This window comes from Notechis scutatus, chromosome 1, assembly GCF_049901735.1.
Source record: "Notechis scutatus isolate UNSWTSFEM ecotype Mainland chromosome 1, rNotScu1.2, whole genome shotgun sequence".
Lineage (NCBI taxonomy): Eukaryota > Metazoa > Chordata > Lepidosauria > Squamata > Elapidae > Notechis > Notechis scutatus.
In genome coordinates this window covers 237247848-237268764 of record NC_142009.1, presented here as the reverse complement: position 1 = coordinate 237268764, position 20917 = coordinate 237247848, and the positions used below count along the sequence as shown (strand labels likewise).

Genomic DNA, 20917 nt, shown 5'->3' with positions numbered 1-20917 from the left:
CTGTCATCCTTGCCCCGAATTGTTTTAGTTCTTGTCTTTTTTTAATGTATTGTTTTTTGCTTTTTAATCTATTAAAAAAAAAGAAAAAAACAATAATTGAATAGAATAATAAACAATAAATACACTAGTCACTTCCCATCTTGATTATTGCAGCATGCTCTACATGGGGCTGCCCTTGAAGAGCATCTGGAAGCTCCAGTTGATGCAAAATGCAGCGGCCCATATGGCTTTGTGCAGACCTCGGTGTGCACATGTATCATCCCTCCTGTGGGAGCTTCATTGGTTGCCAATTTGCTTCCGGGTACAATTCAAGATGCTGGTTGTCACCTTTAAAGCCCTTCATGGCTTGGGATCAAGTTATCTGAGGGACCTTCTCTTGCTGGTCACATTTACCCAACCCACTAGAGCAGGGAGGCAACAAATGTTGTGGGTCCCATCCCCTAGAGAGATATACCTGGTGGGAGCCAAAAAAAGTTTCTTCTCCCTCTTTCTGGAACATAATTCCCCCAGAGATTAGAATGGCCTCACTCTAACACTTTTCCAAAAGGCGCTGAAGACCTGGTTCTGCCAGCGGGCCTGGGGAACCCAGAACAGGATGGAGCCCATTAAGTGGTTCATGTGATGTGTTGTCATCGGGATGAGAGGTGGGGGGGGGGGGCTATTACATTATTTTATTAATTTATGATTTGATTATTTTCTTTTATTAGTTTTATTTTCTATATATGATGTTTTTATATCCCAGTTTTTATATCCCTGCCTTGAGACGCCATGTGTGAATAGGAGGAAATATAAATATTCAAATAAATAAATAAATAACAAAATGAGAGAAAACGATCATACTTTTAAAAAAAATCAAAATAAAAATCTAAAACTAGTATATATTAATTGTACCCTAGCATCACCTTCTTGCATAAATTAAACCTTGACTGAACAGAATTGCAATGTTCAGATATCCTGACTTGAATGTCATGGGAAAAACATTGAACCTTGCTCAGGATATATATCAGGCAGCCAATGCAAATACTTCAATGTAGTATAACTAGCTAGCCACCCATCAGGCTATTTTCTTGTGGGATAAACAACATTATGCAAAGAAGGAAATTTAAAAAAACAATGAAAGTTAAAGGCATCAAATAAGAAATAGAAAACACTTCCAAGCTCTTTACAGCAGGATACTATCAATCAAACTATCACTGGAACCTCCAGCTTTCTTTTTACAGGGAATTAATTAAGGCAGTCTTTTTAAAAAATTTGGAATCTCTTCTTTTGGGGCTTTTGTGGGCCTTCTGCAACCCAGACTGAGCTGCTGTTTACTAAGGAAGCCTTTCATGAACTCTCCCACTTGTTAATTGTTTATGTCCTCCCATTTCTTTCTCCACTTCCTTGCAATTTCTCACAATACAATTAAATCTAGGCTATCCCAATTCCATTCACTCTACCTGTTCATACCCTTCTATCCATGTCTCAAACCTTTTCTGCTTCCACCATGTCGGCACACTGATCATGTATTATCTTTTGTTCTTTACTTTCTCTTTTCTAAAGATTTTACCATTTTTCCTAATCAAGCTTGCTTAGCCTTCTCCTTCCTCTCAGAACAATTTATTACTTTTTCATAAAGGGGCATGTGCTGGATTGGAGACTCTTGTCAAAAGGATAAAGTGCCCTGTGTTGCAATGCAAGCTCTGCTCACTTCTTATGCATATCCCAAAGGTGCTTTCCCAAGAGGCAACTGGACTTTCTGGTTTTTCTCTTGAAGACGTTTCGCTTCTCATCCAAGAAGCTTCTTCAGCTCTGACTGGATGGTGGAGAGCTGAAGAAGCTTCTTGGATGAGAAGCAAAATGTCTTCAAAGAAAAACAAGAGAATCCAGTTGCTTCTTGAAAAAGCATCTTTGGGACAACCATGACCGGGATGACTGAGAATCTCCGTAGACATTCTTATGCGTGTGCACATTAAGAAAAATTATGTTCAAAAAAAGGGGGACTTCCAAAGGAAGAAATGGCTGAAGTTGGCTCCACAAAAAGGAGACTTTATCTGCTAAGAATAAACAGTCAGTGTGTAGACTGGCTCTTTGAAGCCTCTCCAGATAAGGTGAGGAAAGAGATCACCTACAAGAGCTCCGAACAGTTGCTGCTTTGAAAGGAGAAGACAAGACAGCAGCCCCTGGCAGGTTTTGAACACTGCAAGATAATGAGAATTGCTTTCATGTTTGCAACCAACCTCTGTGCCTTTTAAAGGAAACTTAGTTCACAAACTTCCTTTTCTAATCATGTTCAGAAATTGCTTGTTAACTACTTTAAAGCTATTAGAGGCCTTTGGATTCAGTTTGGAAATGCCAGGTGAGTTTTCCTTCAATCCTTAATGAAAGAAAAACTGAATCATACATTTAAGATTTTTTTGAAAAAATGAGATAAGCAGCAAAAAAGTTAAATAAGACTTTGACCTTAGAAATTGTAAACAAATTAAAGATCCAGATAAATTTGGAAGGTTTCAGAATTAATTATAAAGAATCCTTCCCATGAGGAATAGGTTTAGACTTTGATTTTTCTAAATCAAAAAATATATAATAAATTATCTTTTGCATATTCACATGTTTCTCAGTGACTTGCATAAAACTGGTCCATTCCCAGCATAGAGTGGACTTCCTAAATTTTGCTCATTATTTCTCACTCAGAACACCTTTCCAGCACACCTTTCCAGAAAACTAATCTTTCTGTAGGTTTTGGATTCACTCTTACTATCTTCCCTTTTATGGAGGAATAACAACAGTAAAAGAAAGAGTTCCTATCAAATAAATTCCATGCTCATTCCATAAGCAACCACATTTACTTCAAACTTAGCTTCAATAATGCTATCTGCAACTGCAGCTTTGCCAGTTTTCAGCGTTTTCATTTTTTAAATTTCATTTCCCTTAATTTTTCATTGAACACTAAAGTTAATAGCATTATTTTCCATTCTACTGTTTAGGATAGACTCACAATTATCTTTAGAACATTCCTTTCAGTATTTAAAATCTTTTTCTTTATATACGCATTGTGCACTATCTTCCTCTCAAGCTCATCTTTGCAACGTTCTTTCATATATAGTTTTACAATTTCTTTCTAAGGTGCATTTTTCCCTTACAATCTTTCACTTCCTCATTCAACGAAGCATCCTTTTTCCAGCTTCTCATTAGCATCATTGCACAACATAATTCTTTAAACTCAATTCCAGGCAGTTTCTGTATGTTCTATCCTAATTTCCTCATTCCATTAATTTAATTGGGAGATTAATACTAATATTTATTTATGTAACATTCTTTTTCTGCAAATGTTCTACTTTCACTCTCATTCCTTCCCCTTTTTTCTTTTTCTTCCCTGTCCACTTGTTTCGCACCATCTGCTTTTGACATGACCCCAAAAAAATAGTCTAATCTCACATTCACCTTTGTATCCTTTACTAATTCTCTTAATCTGTCATCATAAACAACCAAATCAGTCATGCTTTTAGATTTATATTTATTCTTTCCCATCTGTACATATGAATAGATTAATTCTTAACACCACATGTTGAAAAGAGACCTTTTCCTAAGCAAAAGCACAATAATCAGTCTCTATTTTTTTTCATTCTTGGTCTCTGAATGACCCAGTCACTTATTCTGCATTCTTATGTCTCATTCCTAGGTATTCATATTTGTCACTTAACAGAGTACCACACCGTGGTAACGAAGTGGTGCCTTGTAATTACACTGCACTTTAGCTGGCTCAGTCCAAGGGAATAGTTGCCCCATATGAGCAGCAGAACTACTATAATAAAGGACCCTCAACCAAACTCTCACAGAGAATCCAGAAACAACCACCTGGCCAACAGTATTAAAAGAGAAATCGAGCAAGAGGGAGGCCCTCCTCTCCACCTTTTTGCAGGAAACATTGCTGATTCCAGTCCTAATCCAAGAACAAATATGGTAGGGAATACAGTGTTGGTGGCCAGAGAGAATACCATATGATCGTCCATTAAAATATCAGTGGCTGTTGTCTTAACAGAAACATATTAGAAATCACTGTTCCTTTCAAGAAATGTGGACGTTTTTAGTATTTACCCTGATAACATGATATTTGGAGGTGCTCAATAATTTAGCCAACCATTTTAAGTATTTTGTGCCATGGATCTCCCTGGACCTATTTTTTCAACATTGGTGGTGTTGTTTTTTTACAGGGAACATAAAGCAACAATGCTGAATAATACCTATTCTTACTCCAAATCCTGTCCTTCCATCCAACTTCCTCCTACAGTAAAAACATTTGTGCTCTAAAATTGCCATCTTATCAGGCAGTTGCTCTGTTCCAATGGCTCAGTTTACAGTGCCATCTACTGCTGCTGAATAAATTATATACAGGACACAGGAAGATGGATCACTTCCCATTCCATACATACAAACCAAAGGAAAGCAATCTGAAAGAACATTCACACGATTATTTTCTCCTACATTCCATCCCTATCTGTCATAGAGAATAATAATGAAGAAATGTACAGTATGACTTCTGCCACATTTTTTTCTAGACGTTATGAAATAAAGTTTGCAGTGGCTATATGAGAATGTCTGCCTGTCCCCACTTTAATTTACTCTTCCAACATTAACTTTAAAAAAATCTACTTGCCTGTGGAGGGAAATACCTGTTTGCACATGTCCTCACATTGGAGACTGAGAGTTTTTTGAAAGAAGGTGAGATATTATTATTTTTCACTCCCAGCCCTCAAATCTCTTGTCTTTAGTTTTCAAGAATAAAATCAATTGTTTCACTGGGTGTCTTGAAGTACAACATTTTAACTTGCTTTTATTTTTCAAATATAAATAAAAATTATTTCCATAAATATCTCCTCAGCCTAGACTCGTTGAAGTAAAGACAGGGGAAATGGATTCTCCTATGTTCACTTCTGTCTCCTCACATAGGTCTTCAATGCATAATGAAGAAAATCCCTTTAGTTCAATATTCTACTTTAGTTTCACAATGTTTGTATAGTTATTGTGAAGCAAAGTTTTAAACTTGCAACATTAAAATGGCCCATTTTCTGACTGCTTTAGCAGTTAGCTGGTATAAATCATTATTTGATATCATTATACTATCATTACTTTCCGGGGATAATATTTCATGCTACTATTTCAGTAAAGAAGCATTTGCATTCTTATTTTCAGATTTTTATCACTGAGCTTTGTATCTCAGAATATGCACATATACCACATTTTAGTTGTCTTCTTTATAGGGAAGCACCCAAAAAGTCAGTAACACTCAAATTCACCTGTGAGAGGGATCTAGATGTTCTGGTGGACAACCACTTAAATATGAGCCAGCAGTGTGCTGCAACTGCCAATGCGTTCTTAGGCTGCATCCACAAAAGGATAGTATCAAGATATGCTAATACCATTTTATACTCCACTGGTCAACTATACTTGGAATACTGAACCCAGTTTTGGTTACCACAACACGAAAAAGTTGCTGAGATTCTAGAAAGGGTGCAGAAAAGAGCAACAAAGATGATTAAGGAACTGGAAGGTAAACCGTATGTTGCAGGAACTGGGTATGACTAGTCTAACAAAGGGAAGGACTAGGAATGACATGATAGCAGTCTTCCAACATTTGAGGGGCTATCACAGTGAAAAGGGGGTTGTCCTATTCTCCCAAGTCTGTTATTCTGCATTCTGTAAAATAATCATTCTAAATCTGCACATCTTTGAGAAATAACGAAATTCATTTGAAAACCCCTAGCCCATCGACACACCACAGGCATTTCTCCTGTAGTTTGATTAGCCCAATGGAATCCACAATGAGATATAACTTTGCCGCTCAACTAAACGTAATTTTAAAAATTTAAAATGAGCACACAGAGGTGCATAGGGCGTGGTGTTTCCCTCATTTATTTAACTCTAAGAAGTGATTTCAGAGGATTTAAGCAATGCTTCTCTATCACCACCAAGTGGTCATGTGCAGATGGACGCCCCTGAGTCCACCCAAGAGAGAAATCCTTTATCTACCCCACAGTCAGTAAGTTATTGGCTTTAGGATTAAACTACCCCCCTACAGTTAAGCACGGACTGGATTGCCTCATTTTTAGAGGCTTTTCCTGTCCCAGAGATTAAGGCGATTGACCCTGACATTTTAACACAAATCCTAATAAGGGCAGCAGACTGGCATGCCATCTTAAGTGACACCCAAAAACAAAATCCCCCAACAATCCCCTATTTATTCCGCTTTCTCTAAAAGGAAAAAATAATAATAATATAGGCCAGAGAAGCTGCACTGATTAATATACTGTGAGGTTTACGTACTATTCAATCTCACACATATTTCTCACAGTTGGACAAAGGGCTACGCAGCACACTCTTCGATCAAACCCAAATCCCAGGTAAAAAAAGAAGCTTACATTATTGGAAACAAATTAGATGAAGAAAGATTATTGTTATATACATGTAAAAGATAAATGTTGTCTATGATTTATAAGCATGCTAACATTATAATCACATGATCATAAGTAAGCTAATATAAATATAAATATTGCTATAACTTCTATGTATATTATTACTATTACTATCAGTATATATGTTGTTTCTTTGACAAATTGAAATGCCTGGACAATACACTGTTTTCAAAATACTTATATATAAATAAAAAAAATACCCCAAAAACCATTATTGGAAACAAGATCAATATTACAAATTTATCTAATCTGATTTGACATGGGATGAACTGGTATCCTCCAAGACAGAGGTCCCCAACCAGGCCACGGCATGCCGGAAACTGGGCCACACATACAAATGAAGCCCCATCCATGGGATGCAGGCAGCACATGAAACCAGGTCCCCTCTGGTTCACAGAAAAACCTCTCTCCACAGAACTGATCTCTGGTGCCCAAAAGGTTGTGGCAGCTCCTTCTCCAAGAGATGGTAGGACAGCAGGTTTCTGGGAGTTAGAAAATCTGGACCACATTTTTACATATACAGATTGTATATATTATTCCTTATAAGCAGAAGACTTCCATGGTCCTGTGCAGAGATGTACTGCTTAATATTTTCACAGAAATGTTTGTGCCACATCTTTCTTGTGTAGTAAGAAAGTACTCCACAAGAGTACTTTCCAAGTATTACATCAGAAAGTAGGGTTGAAACAATATTAACCAGCACTGCCAACTATTGACTTCATCACGGCAAGCTGGATACTAAGCCTAGTCCCTACCCAGAAAAATAAAAAAGCTGGAAATGAAGCTTATAAATCTTCCCCGACATTATTTCAGTTTTTTAAAAAAAGAAATTATATTGTAGAGTTACAAAATGTTGGGAAACTATCTTTTTGGATGCACTGAGTGACTGATTGATAAACCGGTAGGTTATAATATACAAACTCTGGCTGGAAACTTCAAATTTTGATTCATTTACCAAAAAGAAAATGTTTATTGTTTTGTTATTGTAATATACTTTGTAGTATCCTTCAATGCACCTGAAGATAGGAGAAGAAGCAATGGATGGAAACTAATCAATGAGGGAAGCAACCTGGAATTAAGGCGAAACTTCCTGACAGTCAGAACAATTAATCAGTGGAACAACTTGCCTCCAGAAGTTGTGAATGCTCCAACACTGGAAGTTTGTAAGAAGAGATTGGACAACCATTTGTCTGAAATGGTATAGAGTTTCCTGCCTGAGCAGTGGTTTGGACTTAGAAGACCTCCAAGGTTCCTTCCAACTCTCTTATTCTATTATTCTGTCAGTATCACTCAAAATATGTTCTCTAAATATTTGATCTATTTCATCACTCAGAAACATGGTGCTACTAATCAGTGTCTACAACTCACACATGTTTGCTGAAATATATAATTAAGGTGTGTGTGTGTGTGTGTGTTTTCTTCGAAACCAGAAAAATACCAGTTTTATCCCCTATTTCACAATTTGTAATGCTTAACATTTTGTCAGTTCCATGTGGCTAATGTATATTGTATACAAACATACTAATGGAGTAAAATACTATTTGCTCAATCAACAGAACTTAAAAGAGAGAGAAAGAGGGATGAGGGAATATATTTACATTAGAGGCTAAAGTGATGGATTTTGAAAACAGCTTGGGTCTTTTCTCTCTAATGTACCTCACTGGTACTCAGCCCTTATTGTGGCAAGAGTAAGAGATCCCTTTATTGTCCCACCTTTATTCACCCATGTTGTGTGTCCGCAGAATGGGAAACAGCTGTATAAATTATGGCCTGGGGTCAAGAAGACCAGAATTTTGAACAAAGAGGATAACAGTGGGTTTGCCAGGCTGTTTCAGAGATGTAGTTAATAATAATAATAATAATAATAATAATAATAATAATAATAATAATAATAATAATAATAATAATAATAATAATAATAATAATAATAAAAATGATTGAGTCTGTCATCTGCACCTCTATAACTGTCTGGTTTGGTTCTGCATCCCAACAGGACAGACACAGACTTCAGAAAGTAATTAGGACTGGAGAAAAAACAATTACTACCAACCTGCCTTCAATCGAGGACCTGTATACTGCACTAGTCAAAAAGAGGGCTGTGAAAATATTTACAGACCCCTCACATCCTGGACATAAACTGTTTCAACTCCTTCCCTCAAAACGACGTTATAGAGCACTGCACACCAGAACAACTAGACACAAGAACAGTTTTTCCCCAAAAGCCATCACTCTGCTAAACAAATAATTCTCTCAACACTGTTCAACTATTACAAAGTCTGCACTATTATTACTGTTAATCTTGTCATTACTCCTTATCACCCATCCCCTCCAACTTGTGACTGTATGACTGTAACTTTGTCGCTTGTATCCTTACTATTTATATTGACTGTTTCCTAGTATGCTTGATTGCTTATTGTACCCTATGACTATCATTAAGTGTTGTACCTTATGATTCCTGACTCTTGATGAATGTATCTTTTCTTTTATGACCACTGAGAGTATTTACACCAAGACAAATTCCTTGTGTGCCCAATCACACTTGGCCAATAAAGTATTCTATTCTATTCGAAAGTATTCTATAATGAAGAATGGCAAGCAATGATTGTTCACCTACCACAACCTTGATGAAGACAGCAAATGGCTCTGTACAAGTTCAAGGGAAATGGCACATAAAAACCGAGCTGAGCCATGCGAGTGGCAGGCTGGCACACATGTGTGTGCCCGCCAGTCCGCCGCTTGCATGGCCCAGTTCCAAATAAGCCATGGTCTGGGGGTTGGGAGGCCCTTACACCAGGGGTCCCCAACCACCGGTCCGCGACGGTACGTCGCTGAACAAGTCTACTGCGCTGGTTGTGGCGCCGCCATCTTTTTGATGAAAAGTGCTTCCGTGAGCTTTTCCGGTAGAAAGGTCACCGGAAGCACGCTTTCATCAAAAAAGATGGCGGCGCTTAGCGCTCCGTGAGCTTTTCCGGTAGAAAGCTCACCGGAAGCACTTTTTCATCAAAAAGATGGCGGCGCCCAGCTGATGCCGGTACCGGCGCGGTGCCCAGCGATGCGGTACCGGGCCGCGGCGTAAAAAAGGTTGGGGATCACTGCCTTACACTACAGAGTAGCAAGCTATAAAATAATCACTAAACAGAAAAAGACTGACAAACCTGCTTGACATCTTAAATAAATGTTGAGCGTTTAGGACACCTTTTAAAATAACTTTACAAGTAAAAATAGTGAGATGGACACGTTAAACATACCCTAAGACCGGACCAATTTTTATTCATTTTCAGTCGTTGTAGTCTGTTGTCCTATGGGAACTTGCCTTGGAAAGACTACTTAACTCAAAAAGCAATGTGTTTTACAGCATGTAGAGCTGTTGTTAAAAAAACAATACAGTACATTTTAATCTCTCTTAGGTAGGCTGAGCAATCTCTGCAGTTTGTTGAATCCCAGCCATAACCCGTAAGGAGTCTCTCTGATGGAAATTTGGCATGCATTAATATAGTACTACTATGACAATAGAATTGATATAAATTATATATTTCACAAGATGTTTCAAGGTGTAAGTAGCATTCAAAGTAAAACATGTTCATCCAGTCTAGGATAAGTACCACTAGTAATTTCAAATGCCACAAGAATTATTGATACAATTACAGCTGACCCTACCCTTGTGGAAATTGATAGAATTTTAAATGGAAAAGCTTATAAGAGCAGATAACACAGACTTGAAGTCTCCAGTGGGATATCCTAGTGGTATCAATATACCTGCAGATAGGTCCCACAGGTCTTTTATTCCCCCCCCCTTCTAAAATTGCATTTTCAATTTGTTTGTTTTTTTAAAATGAGAAAGTGGTATTCTGCGAAATCCTATTTTCCAGCATCCGCTCTGTTTCAAAGACTGCCTCTGGGTCCCCAGTGAACTTTGTTAGCTTTCTTAGAAGAATGGATAAAATGGAGCCTGGTTAATTGTTTGGAAGTGTGCCCACCTGTCTGGTAAAAGGACAAAGTAAGGGGAGTAGGAAGCCTCCTATGTGAGGAAAAAGATTAATGGGTTAGTCAACAACATTCCTGTAAATCAGTGCTTTTAAATAACTATATTTCCCATGACATCTATGAGATAGCACGACCATCACAACAGTCATTTGGAGAAAACACCCATGGTAGGTTCTCAAATTTCCAAATAGGTCCACTATTCTCCAGAGTTTAGCCTTTTGGTGTCAGACATACTACTGAAACAATTCATGTTTATCTCAGCTTTTGTTTCCATTTGAGTAACTCTATTGAACATTATCAGTGCGATGTCTTTGCCTATGTATTGCTAACAACAGACTGGGTTAGCCATTTCAATTGGTGCTAAAATGGGAGAACCAACCATTCTTGAAACTGGAAACCTTCTGATTTGCAGAAAGGTTTGGACTGTATTGTTCCATGGCAACCTTCCCCCACCTGCTGTAACTCCCAGACTTTCTAGCAGAGGCCTGTTCTAGTCAATCTGACAGAATTACTGCTATGTTTTAAGGTCTGATAGCCTCTATGAAATACTTTCTAACTGAATGATAGGTTGCAAGTCTGTAGTAAAATGACATCTTTGCAAGAGGCTATCTCTGAGTTATGGAATAAGGGAAAAAAATCAGTAGTCTAATCCCCAGGTACAACATGAACTGAATCTCCAGCTCATGTTGGAGATTCACTATTAGTCTTCCATTAACTACAGTGGCATTTTATACACCCAGGCAGGCCTGATTCTGTAACTAGAGCACAACTGGTAGTGGTGGTGGTGGTTTGGCCTTATCTTACTTGTCTGGCTATCTTTCTAAGTATTGCACCTTACTATACTTTCCTTAATTTTTTGACTGCCAACAATCTCCTATAGCATATTTCTCCCCAACTTTGGCCAGCAAAGATCTACTTTGGGGTTACTCTTAGCAAAAGAACTGTTAATCTTCTAGCCAACACTTGCTAATGCTACCATACTTGTACTTTAGCTATCTTTCTGAGTATTGCACTACTTTATTCCCAGAGAATCTATCATTACTTTACCTTACTTAAACAAATTTTTTGACATGCAAGTCAAATCTCCTATAGCAAACATATGCATACCCTGCCCCATCAAAACAATTTGCCCTGCCATTGTTAATGTTGATCTAAAAATACAGTACAGTAAAGTTTATTCTATGCTTTGTCTTGAGTTCTCCAGAGAAATCCAAAGCATTATATATAATGCATCACCATATAAGAAACAAAAACTAGAATCTGAAAGTAGAGTGTTCCCTGAAAATATGAAATGTTCATATTGTATAGTATTACAGAAAAGGACCCATTCTGAAGAAAACACTGAATATTTTAAAAGAAAAGCAAATCTCCCAGCTATATATGAAAGTTTTGTGTGAAACCCATGCTGATGTCTAAAGTATATTGGGTATACTCTGGGCAACCAGCAGTCCAAAACAGTGTTTTGGACACATATACATGCGTGAATGGGTGTGTGTGTGTGCATGCATGTGTGCCAATGTATTTTACTTTCAATCATCTTTTATTTCTCTGTTTCCTTCCTGCACCACATTTCCTTTTGGATAGTTGACATTTCTTAGAAGACAATCCATATGAATGTCATTGCCCATCTCCTAAAATGTCTAGAAAATCACTAACCCAACACTGGGTAAAACCATTTTCCCATCATAACTGGTTAGAAATGTCTGTTTTTAGGCAACCTGTCTTGGATCAAAACATAATTGAGCTAAGTATTGAGCTGCACAGCATAATTCAAACAAAGTATCCATTCCATCACCTCACAATTATCCTTGAGCCCACAGCTGCTTGACTTCATCATTTCCCTCTATTTCAGAAATCTAAGCAAATGTGCACACACCTTCACACACACACACACACACACACACACACACATCTCAATCCTTACTGGTGCATCAGGCCTTGCAAATTGTCCCTTGGCATATGGGTAAAGTTGCTGTTGTTTTCAAAATTAGAGGGGGATAAATACAGAAGAAGCAAAGAAATGTGTGCCTTTGCAATGAAAACATTGGAACAAGGCCAATTTATACAAATGGTCACTCCTGAATAGAATTTGTGAACTAGGTAGAACAAGATACAGAAACGGAAGTTCTACTGTCTTCCTACATGACATTAACTAGGTACAAAAGTGCAAGTGGGCTTAAAATACTCTTCATTTTGAGTGAATAAGAGATGCATGGTGGGCATAAGTGAGCACGTGGTATTGTGAGGATATGGCCATACTGCTAGATTCTCCTAGTGTGAAGGTCAGTTCATCTTATTTGTTTGTTTAGGGTCCAAAACCAATCATAAAAATATACAGTCATTTGCTGAGAGGGAGGCTATAGAAATCAATGAATCAATCAAACAAATAAATAAAAAGATATACCATAGATAGAGCTGCCTAGAGTTGCCATTTGGCGAGATGGGAAGCATATAAATTTAATAAATAAGATGGTAGGTTGGGTAGGTGGATGGATGGATGGATAGGTAGATGATTGATTGGGATGGGGGGAAGAACTGAAACAGTAGTGCAAATAAAAGCACCAAACATCTTTTATAAATCATAGCTATGAATACTGTAGAAAATTTGCAGCTTTTTGGGGAGGTATCTAGGAATTGATCAGATCCAAGGAAAACTATACCTTCAGGTGCATAAGAACAATTACAATTATTTTCCAACAGCTGCTAATAACAGATCTGTTCACCATTGGATGTACGATGGGCCCTTCAGGTGTACATGTGACACATATTTAATCTCCATTTCACAACATAAACATTTTTGTTAAAAGGAGGCCAGCGTGTCTGCCTATTGTCACTTTAATGGGTAATGCAGCATCTCTGAGCCAGAGAGAAAGGTCTCCTGTGTGGAACATGTAAAATGTTTTTAAAAATTATCTAGGAATACCCCTGAACGAAAAAGCATTTGCACCGTGATAGAAATGGAAGCTCTGAACTGAGCTTGCCCTAGATTCTTAAATATTGCTAAAGAACACTAGCCCATCAAACTACCAAAACACAAATCCGGTCCCTAAAAAGATAAAAAATTAAAAATTGAAACATTTTTTTATACACACAGTATACTTCAAATATGGATTAGTATCACAAATAAATTATTGTATGTTTCCTGATCTAACCTTGAGACACGGGCATCACCTTTCTGCCCAAGAGTTTTGAGAAAAAGAAGATACATCAAAGAGCTATGATTTCTAGTTGTCGTTTTCAAGAAATGCTACAATAGCATTTCTTGAATTTGTTAAATTAAAAGAAAAACCTTTGCAGCATTCCCATTGTAAGTCTGCATTGCAAGCCATAAAAAGCATGCCTTCGCTGCAGTGCAGGATTCATGGAAGAATTTCAGAAAATATCCTTTAAGTCTTTGCTGGGGGTTATTTTTAAAAGGAAGGCTATCTTTGTTTTTGTTTTTGTTTTCCTTCTGCATATATAGTTCCATTGGTGGACTGAGCTCTCTATTCAGTAAAAGATGGAGAAGAGATGGTGGATGAAAAGGTCAACAAACCCGATTCTCTGTCATTTCAAGAAGCTTTGGGACAAACTGGCTACGCTCACTAGGGCTCTAGCTGTGTCAGAGAATTGGGAGCTGAGTGATATTTTCTTTCAGCTTCTCCAGAGCTTCCTTGTGTTTCAAAAAAAATAATAATCTATTAACAAGTGAATAAACGCTGAGGAACAAACACACAAACACCTTGAAACAAAAGAGGAAAATGCATTGTTGGAGGGAAAAGGTGGAGATTCTGGGTCAATCTGAGCCTGACCTTTTTAAAGTAACCAGCAATCCCACCACATTCTCTCCCTCCCTCCCTCCCAACAAGGCTCCAGCTGTTGTTTTTCTCCCCCTCCCCCCCCCCCCAATATTTGTATGTGCTTGAAATGTTTTGTTTGTGGCCAAAAGAAGAAAAATGACCTGGGTTAATTTTCCATGCAAATATGGCCTGTTTAGGCCACCCCTAATGTCAATCTTAACATTCTCATTCTTTAAATTCTGAATACGGTGATGAGGTATAGTATAAGAAGTCTTTAACTCTGCTTCTTGAAAAGAAAAGGAAAAAAAACCTCTGAAAGAATGCTATACCTACTCAGGTAAACTGCACCTTTTAATACCTTCTAAAGTAAAGTTATCTACGGTTATCTATTTTTCTACAAAAAAAATGCTAGGCAACTGTGTTAAGAAGAAAATTGTGGATTCTATGGGCAAAATTAATTCATATGCAATTAAATGATCAGCAATGCAACTCTAGTTGCTTTAAAGAAAATTAATGCATTCTCCCATAATGTGTTCAAACAGAAGCTGGAAAGCCATCTGTTTGGGATTATTAATTTGGATTTCAACATTGAGAAGGGGATTGGGCTAAATGGCCCCCTTCCAACTTTATGAATCTGTAAGTCAACACATTGTTTCTGGTACATGAAATTGAACAGAAAGAAGGTGACTTTATAGTCAGGATTTTCAAATACTCTTTGAAAATGAAGGAATATGACACCTTATCACAGGACTGGAAGTTACTTACCAGGATGTGCAGTTCACATTTTGCCCAGTAAGTCTACTCCTGTGCTGTAAAGTCTCTTCTTACTGCAGAAAACCAGGTACTAGCTTGCTAATCTTTTAAATTCCACCTGCAGTATCACTAATATTGGTGACTCTATCAGGCACAAGGGCACAGCTTATCTTCCTATGCACTCCCACAATGTAGACATTGATTCAGATTATTCCTGGTCATCACCACAGAATAGCATCAATTTGTGTCTTAGTATTTCAAGAACCACCTTTTAAAGAGACTATGCAAATCTGAGATTGGATACATGACCCCACACAGCAATTAACAACACATTTGAGACTTGAGCAGGGGCACAAATTCATATGGAACAAGAAGTGCAATGAATTCCAGCCTCCAGAACAGCATCTGAATATGCATGCAGCTTAACAAGAATGATGAAGAATACAGAAAAAACAGAACAAAACAGGGACCAATATTTGCATGGTCCTCACTAACTCGAGCAACCTCAACAGCAAAAGCCAGATTGGTTTTACCATTATGGAGAGCAAAGGGGCAAATGAAGTGGCAGGACTCTGGACTGTACCACTTCATGCTAAGGGTTGGGATTCCGTCTTTTAAAATGCTCATAAAAAGCTGCCAGCATGTAAGAAGCAAGGACACCTGCCAATTTCCTGCTAATGTGTGGGCGTTCTTTATGAATGACTCTTTCTCACTCATGTGTCAGAGCATTCAAAAGCATGAAATCCATCCCCACAGCCTCAAATGGTGCCGTCCAAAATTGTGTCACTTCAGTCTACAACTTCGGCGTGCATGATGTATAATGCCTACAACCAGCTCCCATTGTCCCCATTTACTTGCTGCCCAAAAGTTGGAGAGGAAAACTATCCCCAGACTTGTTGGAGACACCCAAGGGCTAAATAAACCCATGCACAGGTACATACTCACCCAGAAGAGCAAGTTGAAGACAAACATGAGGTACTTAATGCACTGCAGGCAGTTGTGAGCCATGCTGCACCTCTTCAGTTCTAGAAGAAAAATAAAGGAGAGATCCAAGTAAAAGACCACATACTTGTTCCCCTTGGGGGAGGTGTACTTAGCCTTGGTGGCCTTAGGACCCGGGTTGGTATGGAATCCAAAAAAAGAGTTACTTGCGGCTCCAAATTGGCCGCCGTACATGCTGCTGTAGCGACGGAAGGCGCCATTGGGAAAACTGTAATCCTTGCTGTCCACAGAAGGGCTCCTATGGTAAGTTGATTCATCGGTGCTAGATCTGCGCATGGTGACGTCAAAAGTGTTCCAGAGTTAGTCCTGACAAGAATCTTTTGCAGTTTTATTTTGTTGGGGAGGGCAGGCTTTCCACAACTTCCTTATTTGGCTTCCACCCACCCACCCCTAATGTTTTCTGCCAGCGGTTCTTTTGCCTGCCATGATTCTGTCAAGGAGTCAAGTGAGTTGTAAAAGCAGCCCCGTTGGCGAACGGGGGAAACCCACTCAGCCAGGAGTTAGGAAACCCCTGGGCTTACTTGTGGCGAAGTCTTTCCTGGGTAGAAAACATCGTCTTTGGCGCCACAGTCTCCCCCTCCCCACAGTCAAAAGGAGGGGAAAAGGAGAGCGAGAGACCCAGGGAGAGCAATGGTCTGCTTTGGTTTTGCAAGGGAGAGCGACAGTCTGGCGGATTATCCCAAGTGCCATATAAAACCTTCAGTCCACATTGCTCTTCGAAGGACACCCCAAGAGTAAAACCAAGGGACGTTGCACAGGAAAGAGGCTAAGAGAAACAGATTATCCCAACAGCGAGCCGCTCTCCTGCCCTGCACCGGTCGGTCCCATCGCTCTGCCCGGAGACACTTGAGAGGATTCCCCGTCTCCCCTCGGACAGAGGAAGCCTCGGACAGACGGAAGAAGTGGACGGCGCTTCATTCACGGCGCTGTCACTCTGGAGGTTCCAACCCAGTCGTGCTCCCCTCTCCCGGCTGGTTAATATAACCCAGCCACAGCGCTCCAGCCAGCCTGTCCTTGCGTCTGAAGTGGGAGGCAAGAGGAAAGACGCTCGCCTCACCGTACCTCGGGAATGCCTGCTCAGCACTCTCTCCAGCTCTCAAGCCCCCTCCCCCAGCCAATCAAATGTACTCACGGGCTCCCCTATTTCTCCCCCCCCCCCACATCACCACCTTCTTTAAAAGAAAACCCTCCCCCTTCGCCTCTCCACAGCAAATCCACCATGAGCTGCTTTTAACCAATCAGGCTACAGGTGGGGAAGCTACCGTTCGGTGCCCAGAGTCCTGCCTCTTTAGGTAGCTGCATTCTCCCTCCATCCTGGGCAGAAGGGTACAGGAGAAGCAAGCCGCCTTTCTGTTCTTTTTTTTAATCATCCCAGCTGACAGAGGCTGCTTGGATTTATAGCCCCTTCCGAAGAGGCTACAGAATTGATGGCTGCTGCTCTAAGGGTAATTGCTCCCTAAAAGCAAGGAGCCAATGAATTTCCTGCAAGATGTAGGTTTGGGGATGAGAAATGCCTAAGTTTTCTTGGAGGGTTTTGTTTTTTTGGGGGGAGGGGCACTCTTATCTGGGATGCCTGCACTGGCAATGTGGACAGTTGCCTCCTGCGGACAGTCTGACACTCTGACAATCACTTGCTTGCACTGAAAAGTTGGATCTCTTCCCCCTCCCTCCAGATTCCAAGCACTTCCCCATTCAGTGTTATACTGCAGCCTAGACATTTGAGTTCCCAGCAATTGTTTCTGGAAAGGGTAGGTATCTTCCTCTCTGCATCTGCGGCATTTTCATCTTGAAATATGGGTTATGACTAAAACACTAAATTAAGCCTAGGGAGACCCACCTTCCCATCTCTGCTATGAAGTCCCAAGGAAACTTATGCCAGTGATTCTTTCTCAGGGTTAGCATACTTTGGGGGGGGGGGAGAGTGGAGGAAGGAGGGGTGGAATGCCTGGAGAAAGGTCAGTGTGTCAAATCAATGAAATGACAGTTGGAATGCTAAGGTTAAATCAAGCACCAGGTGGATCCAACCTCAGTTCTCCTTGGCTAGCAATAAGGACAATGACCAGTACACTGAGAAGTTCTAATAAAAGAAATGGGTGATTTTGTCCTTTAGGTATGGAAGAATAAATACTTCTGCTATTTCTGCCTTGGATAGCCTCTGCATCAGACCAAAGTAGATCCTCATTCATGCTATTATGCATGATCCACTTTCCCTACTGCTTCACGTAGCAAGTCATAGTGATTGTTCACATATTTTTGTTAAAAGAAGATTCGTAGCCGCAGCAATGTTGAAAATCTCTGGAGCTGGAATATCAGACAACAACCTGCTGCCTGCCACAACAGTATGTGTTGTTCAATCTCCTCATATCATAACAAGTACTGGTACCCCTGGGGCTCTGGTGTTCATTTTCAGCTTTCCTTGTTAGTTCCACAAACTGCATTGAATTACATCTCCCATCATCCCCAGCCAGCCAATATGCTAGCTCTTATCCAAACCTCATAACAGAGAATGCCATGTTAGGAAAGCTGAATGAAAATCTCCATTCAGCAATTGAAGAACACAAGAATATTTGAGAGTTGGAACAGACTAGAGAACAAGAAAGCAGTGCCATTGAAGCAAGGCGTAGGAAATTAAAAATGGAAACATTGTTCCTATATTAGGAAACACAGAAGTAATTGCAAAGCACAAAATGGACTCCCCTTTTCCAGCATCCCTCTACCACACATATTTTTAGATTTGGTGTGAAGGTCTGAGGAAAAGCAATGGCAGAAGACTTGCAAGGTACACAGAACAGATAATTACTTGGAAGCATCATTTTGTGAGCAGAAGTAGGCGTGCATAACCTAGAGCGACTCATAATTTGCTGAGAATTGGCAGCAGCACAAATAGCGTTCTGCACCTACTTCACTGCCATGATATTGTCAACTCAAGATTTGCCTTCTGTTTGCTTACTTTAATGCACAAAGTGACTTTAGTGGACGAAGGATCGGGGTTATGGGTAATCTAGAGAAAAGAAGGACTAGGGATGACATGATAGCAATATTCCAGTATTTGAGGGGCTGTCACGGAAAAGAGTGGGTAGTGTTCTTCAAAGCACCAGAAGGCAAGATAAGAAACAATGAATGGAAACTAATCTAGGAAAGAAGCAACCTGGAATTAAGGAGAAACTTCCTGATAGCAAGGATAATTAACCAGTGGAACAGCTTGCCTTCACAAGTTGTAGGTACTTCATCACTGGAGGTTTTTAAGAAGAGATGGACAGCCACTTGTCTCAAATGTTCAGGGTCTCCTGCTTGAGCAGGGAATTGGATTAGAAGACCTCCAAGGTCCCTTCCAGCTCTATTCTGATTGATTGATTGATTGACAATGTGAATGGATACATATCACAAGTTTTCATCTGCCTCTGGCCCACTATCTTCAGGCAAAAAACAATGATTCCATGTCTCAATCTACAAATACTTTATTTATTTTTTTCAGATGGGAAGGATTCAGATAAGGTTCCAAGAATATCAGACTGACAAGAGAGCAGCACTGGATTTAAACAGCTCAAAGTCCTAAAGGACGCTGCCAGCTTCTCAGGACCAAGAATCACTTACTTAACACACACAGCTTATGAAATGTATCATCCTCAGAAGGAAGAGGTGACTGGTTAGCAATTTAAACACTTTCTGGAGAAAGATAATACCGAATACAAAAGATGTTTTCCTGCCAAAATCATCTTTCTTGGGGAAACATCAGGAACACTATTCAATTAAACAGGAAAGAGAAAAAAATTGAATGGCTGATATTGCAAGCCTCTCTCTGCAAGGTCACCTCTGCAAGCTATCCACTTACTCGAACTACACAAAATGTATAAACATGACAGGCTATAATCTCTTTTCTCTTTCAGTATGCCATATGGGCTTAGCAAACAGAAGCATCCACAGTGGTTCTAATTCTAATGCCATTCTTAATTGTATATGCAGAATAACGAGTATTGAAAAAGTTCCTTATTAAACCTTTCACTTGTAGCACTTGTTCAGCCAAATGATGCTAGTGAAAAGTTCCTAGATGGCCTCTAGCCAAATTTGAATAGAAAATGCAACTTTATAAATGGATGCCTTTTTATGGGTATCTTGCTCTCTGTGTACCTCAGAATGTTAGCCTGCAAGCAATGCTGTACCAAAAACTTCACCCCTAGCCCTCACCATTCTCAGGCTAATCTTCCCGGAGGGTTTGTTCTAAATGTGAGGCAGAGGGGGAGACATGTACCATATCCTCTGAGCATATTACAAGAAAGAACGGATAAAAACCAAATTTCCCACATTTTGGGAGGTTAATTTTCTTGCTTATGGAGAATTGTTCCCTATATTATTTAGCAATCAATTGGTTCTGGGATTGCTTCTATAAAAAGGAAATTGTCAAAAACTACCTTTAGAACCATAGTTTAAGTCAGATATAAAGAGGATTATTACATCTAATGAGAAAAGCATTTGTCAATTTTATATTAAAGAACCCAGCATCACTCCCTCTTGCGAACCACAATAATAAAGAGAACAAAAGATCAGAAAAGCAGGTCGCATTTGAAATATAACATATTTAAATTAATTAATTAAAATTTTAAAACCTTTTTTTTTTTTTTTGCTCAAAAGAACCTCTTTGTCAAACATTTCCATATTTTGGCTGCTAGTTACAATGTTGATATCATTTATATGCTGGCTAGCACACATGCTGATGCATCCTCTGATGTGGAAGACTGTTGAAGTTCAAAGCATCAGCAATTCAAACATACACAAGCAGTACAAGCACTAACACCAATAGGACAAAGCACTCAATCGGGCACAAAAATCAGTGTTAGCTTCCCGAAGGTATGGTACATTGAGATGGCAGGCATTTTCAAGGAATCTTAAAAGCAGAAGTTTTAAGGGGAAGGAGGAGAAGGAATGGATTTCAAACAAGTAGCTTGTACA

At 39.3% G+C, this 20917-nt stretch overlaps 1 protein-coding gene across 12 annotated transcripts in view; it reads right to left on the bottom strand.

Annotated features, from left to right (window-relative positions):
• TSPAN4 (tetraspanin 4) overlaps nucleotides 1-20917 on the bottom strand; it is a 797106-nt gene that overhangs the window by 291929 nt on the left and 484260 nt on the right. For 7 of the 12 annotated variants that reach the window (XM_087950830.1, XM_087950829.1, XM_087950833.1 and 4 more), the window contains one exon: nucleotides 15914-15993. The exons of 3 other annotated variants lie outside the window; for them this stretch is intronic. In XM_087950830.1, the coding sequence (XP_087806956.1) occupies nucleotides 15914-15976 (63 nt within the window). In that variant the 5' untranslated portion in view covers nucleotides 15977-15993. Of the gene's footprint in view, nucleotides 1-15913; nucleotides 16373-20917 lie in introns of those variants that run through there. 2 more of the 12 variants (XM_087950827.1, XM_026668237.2) reach the window with 2 other exon arrangements.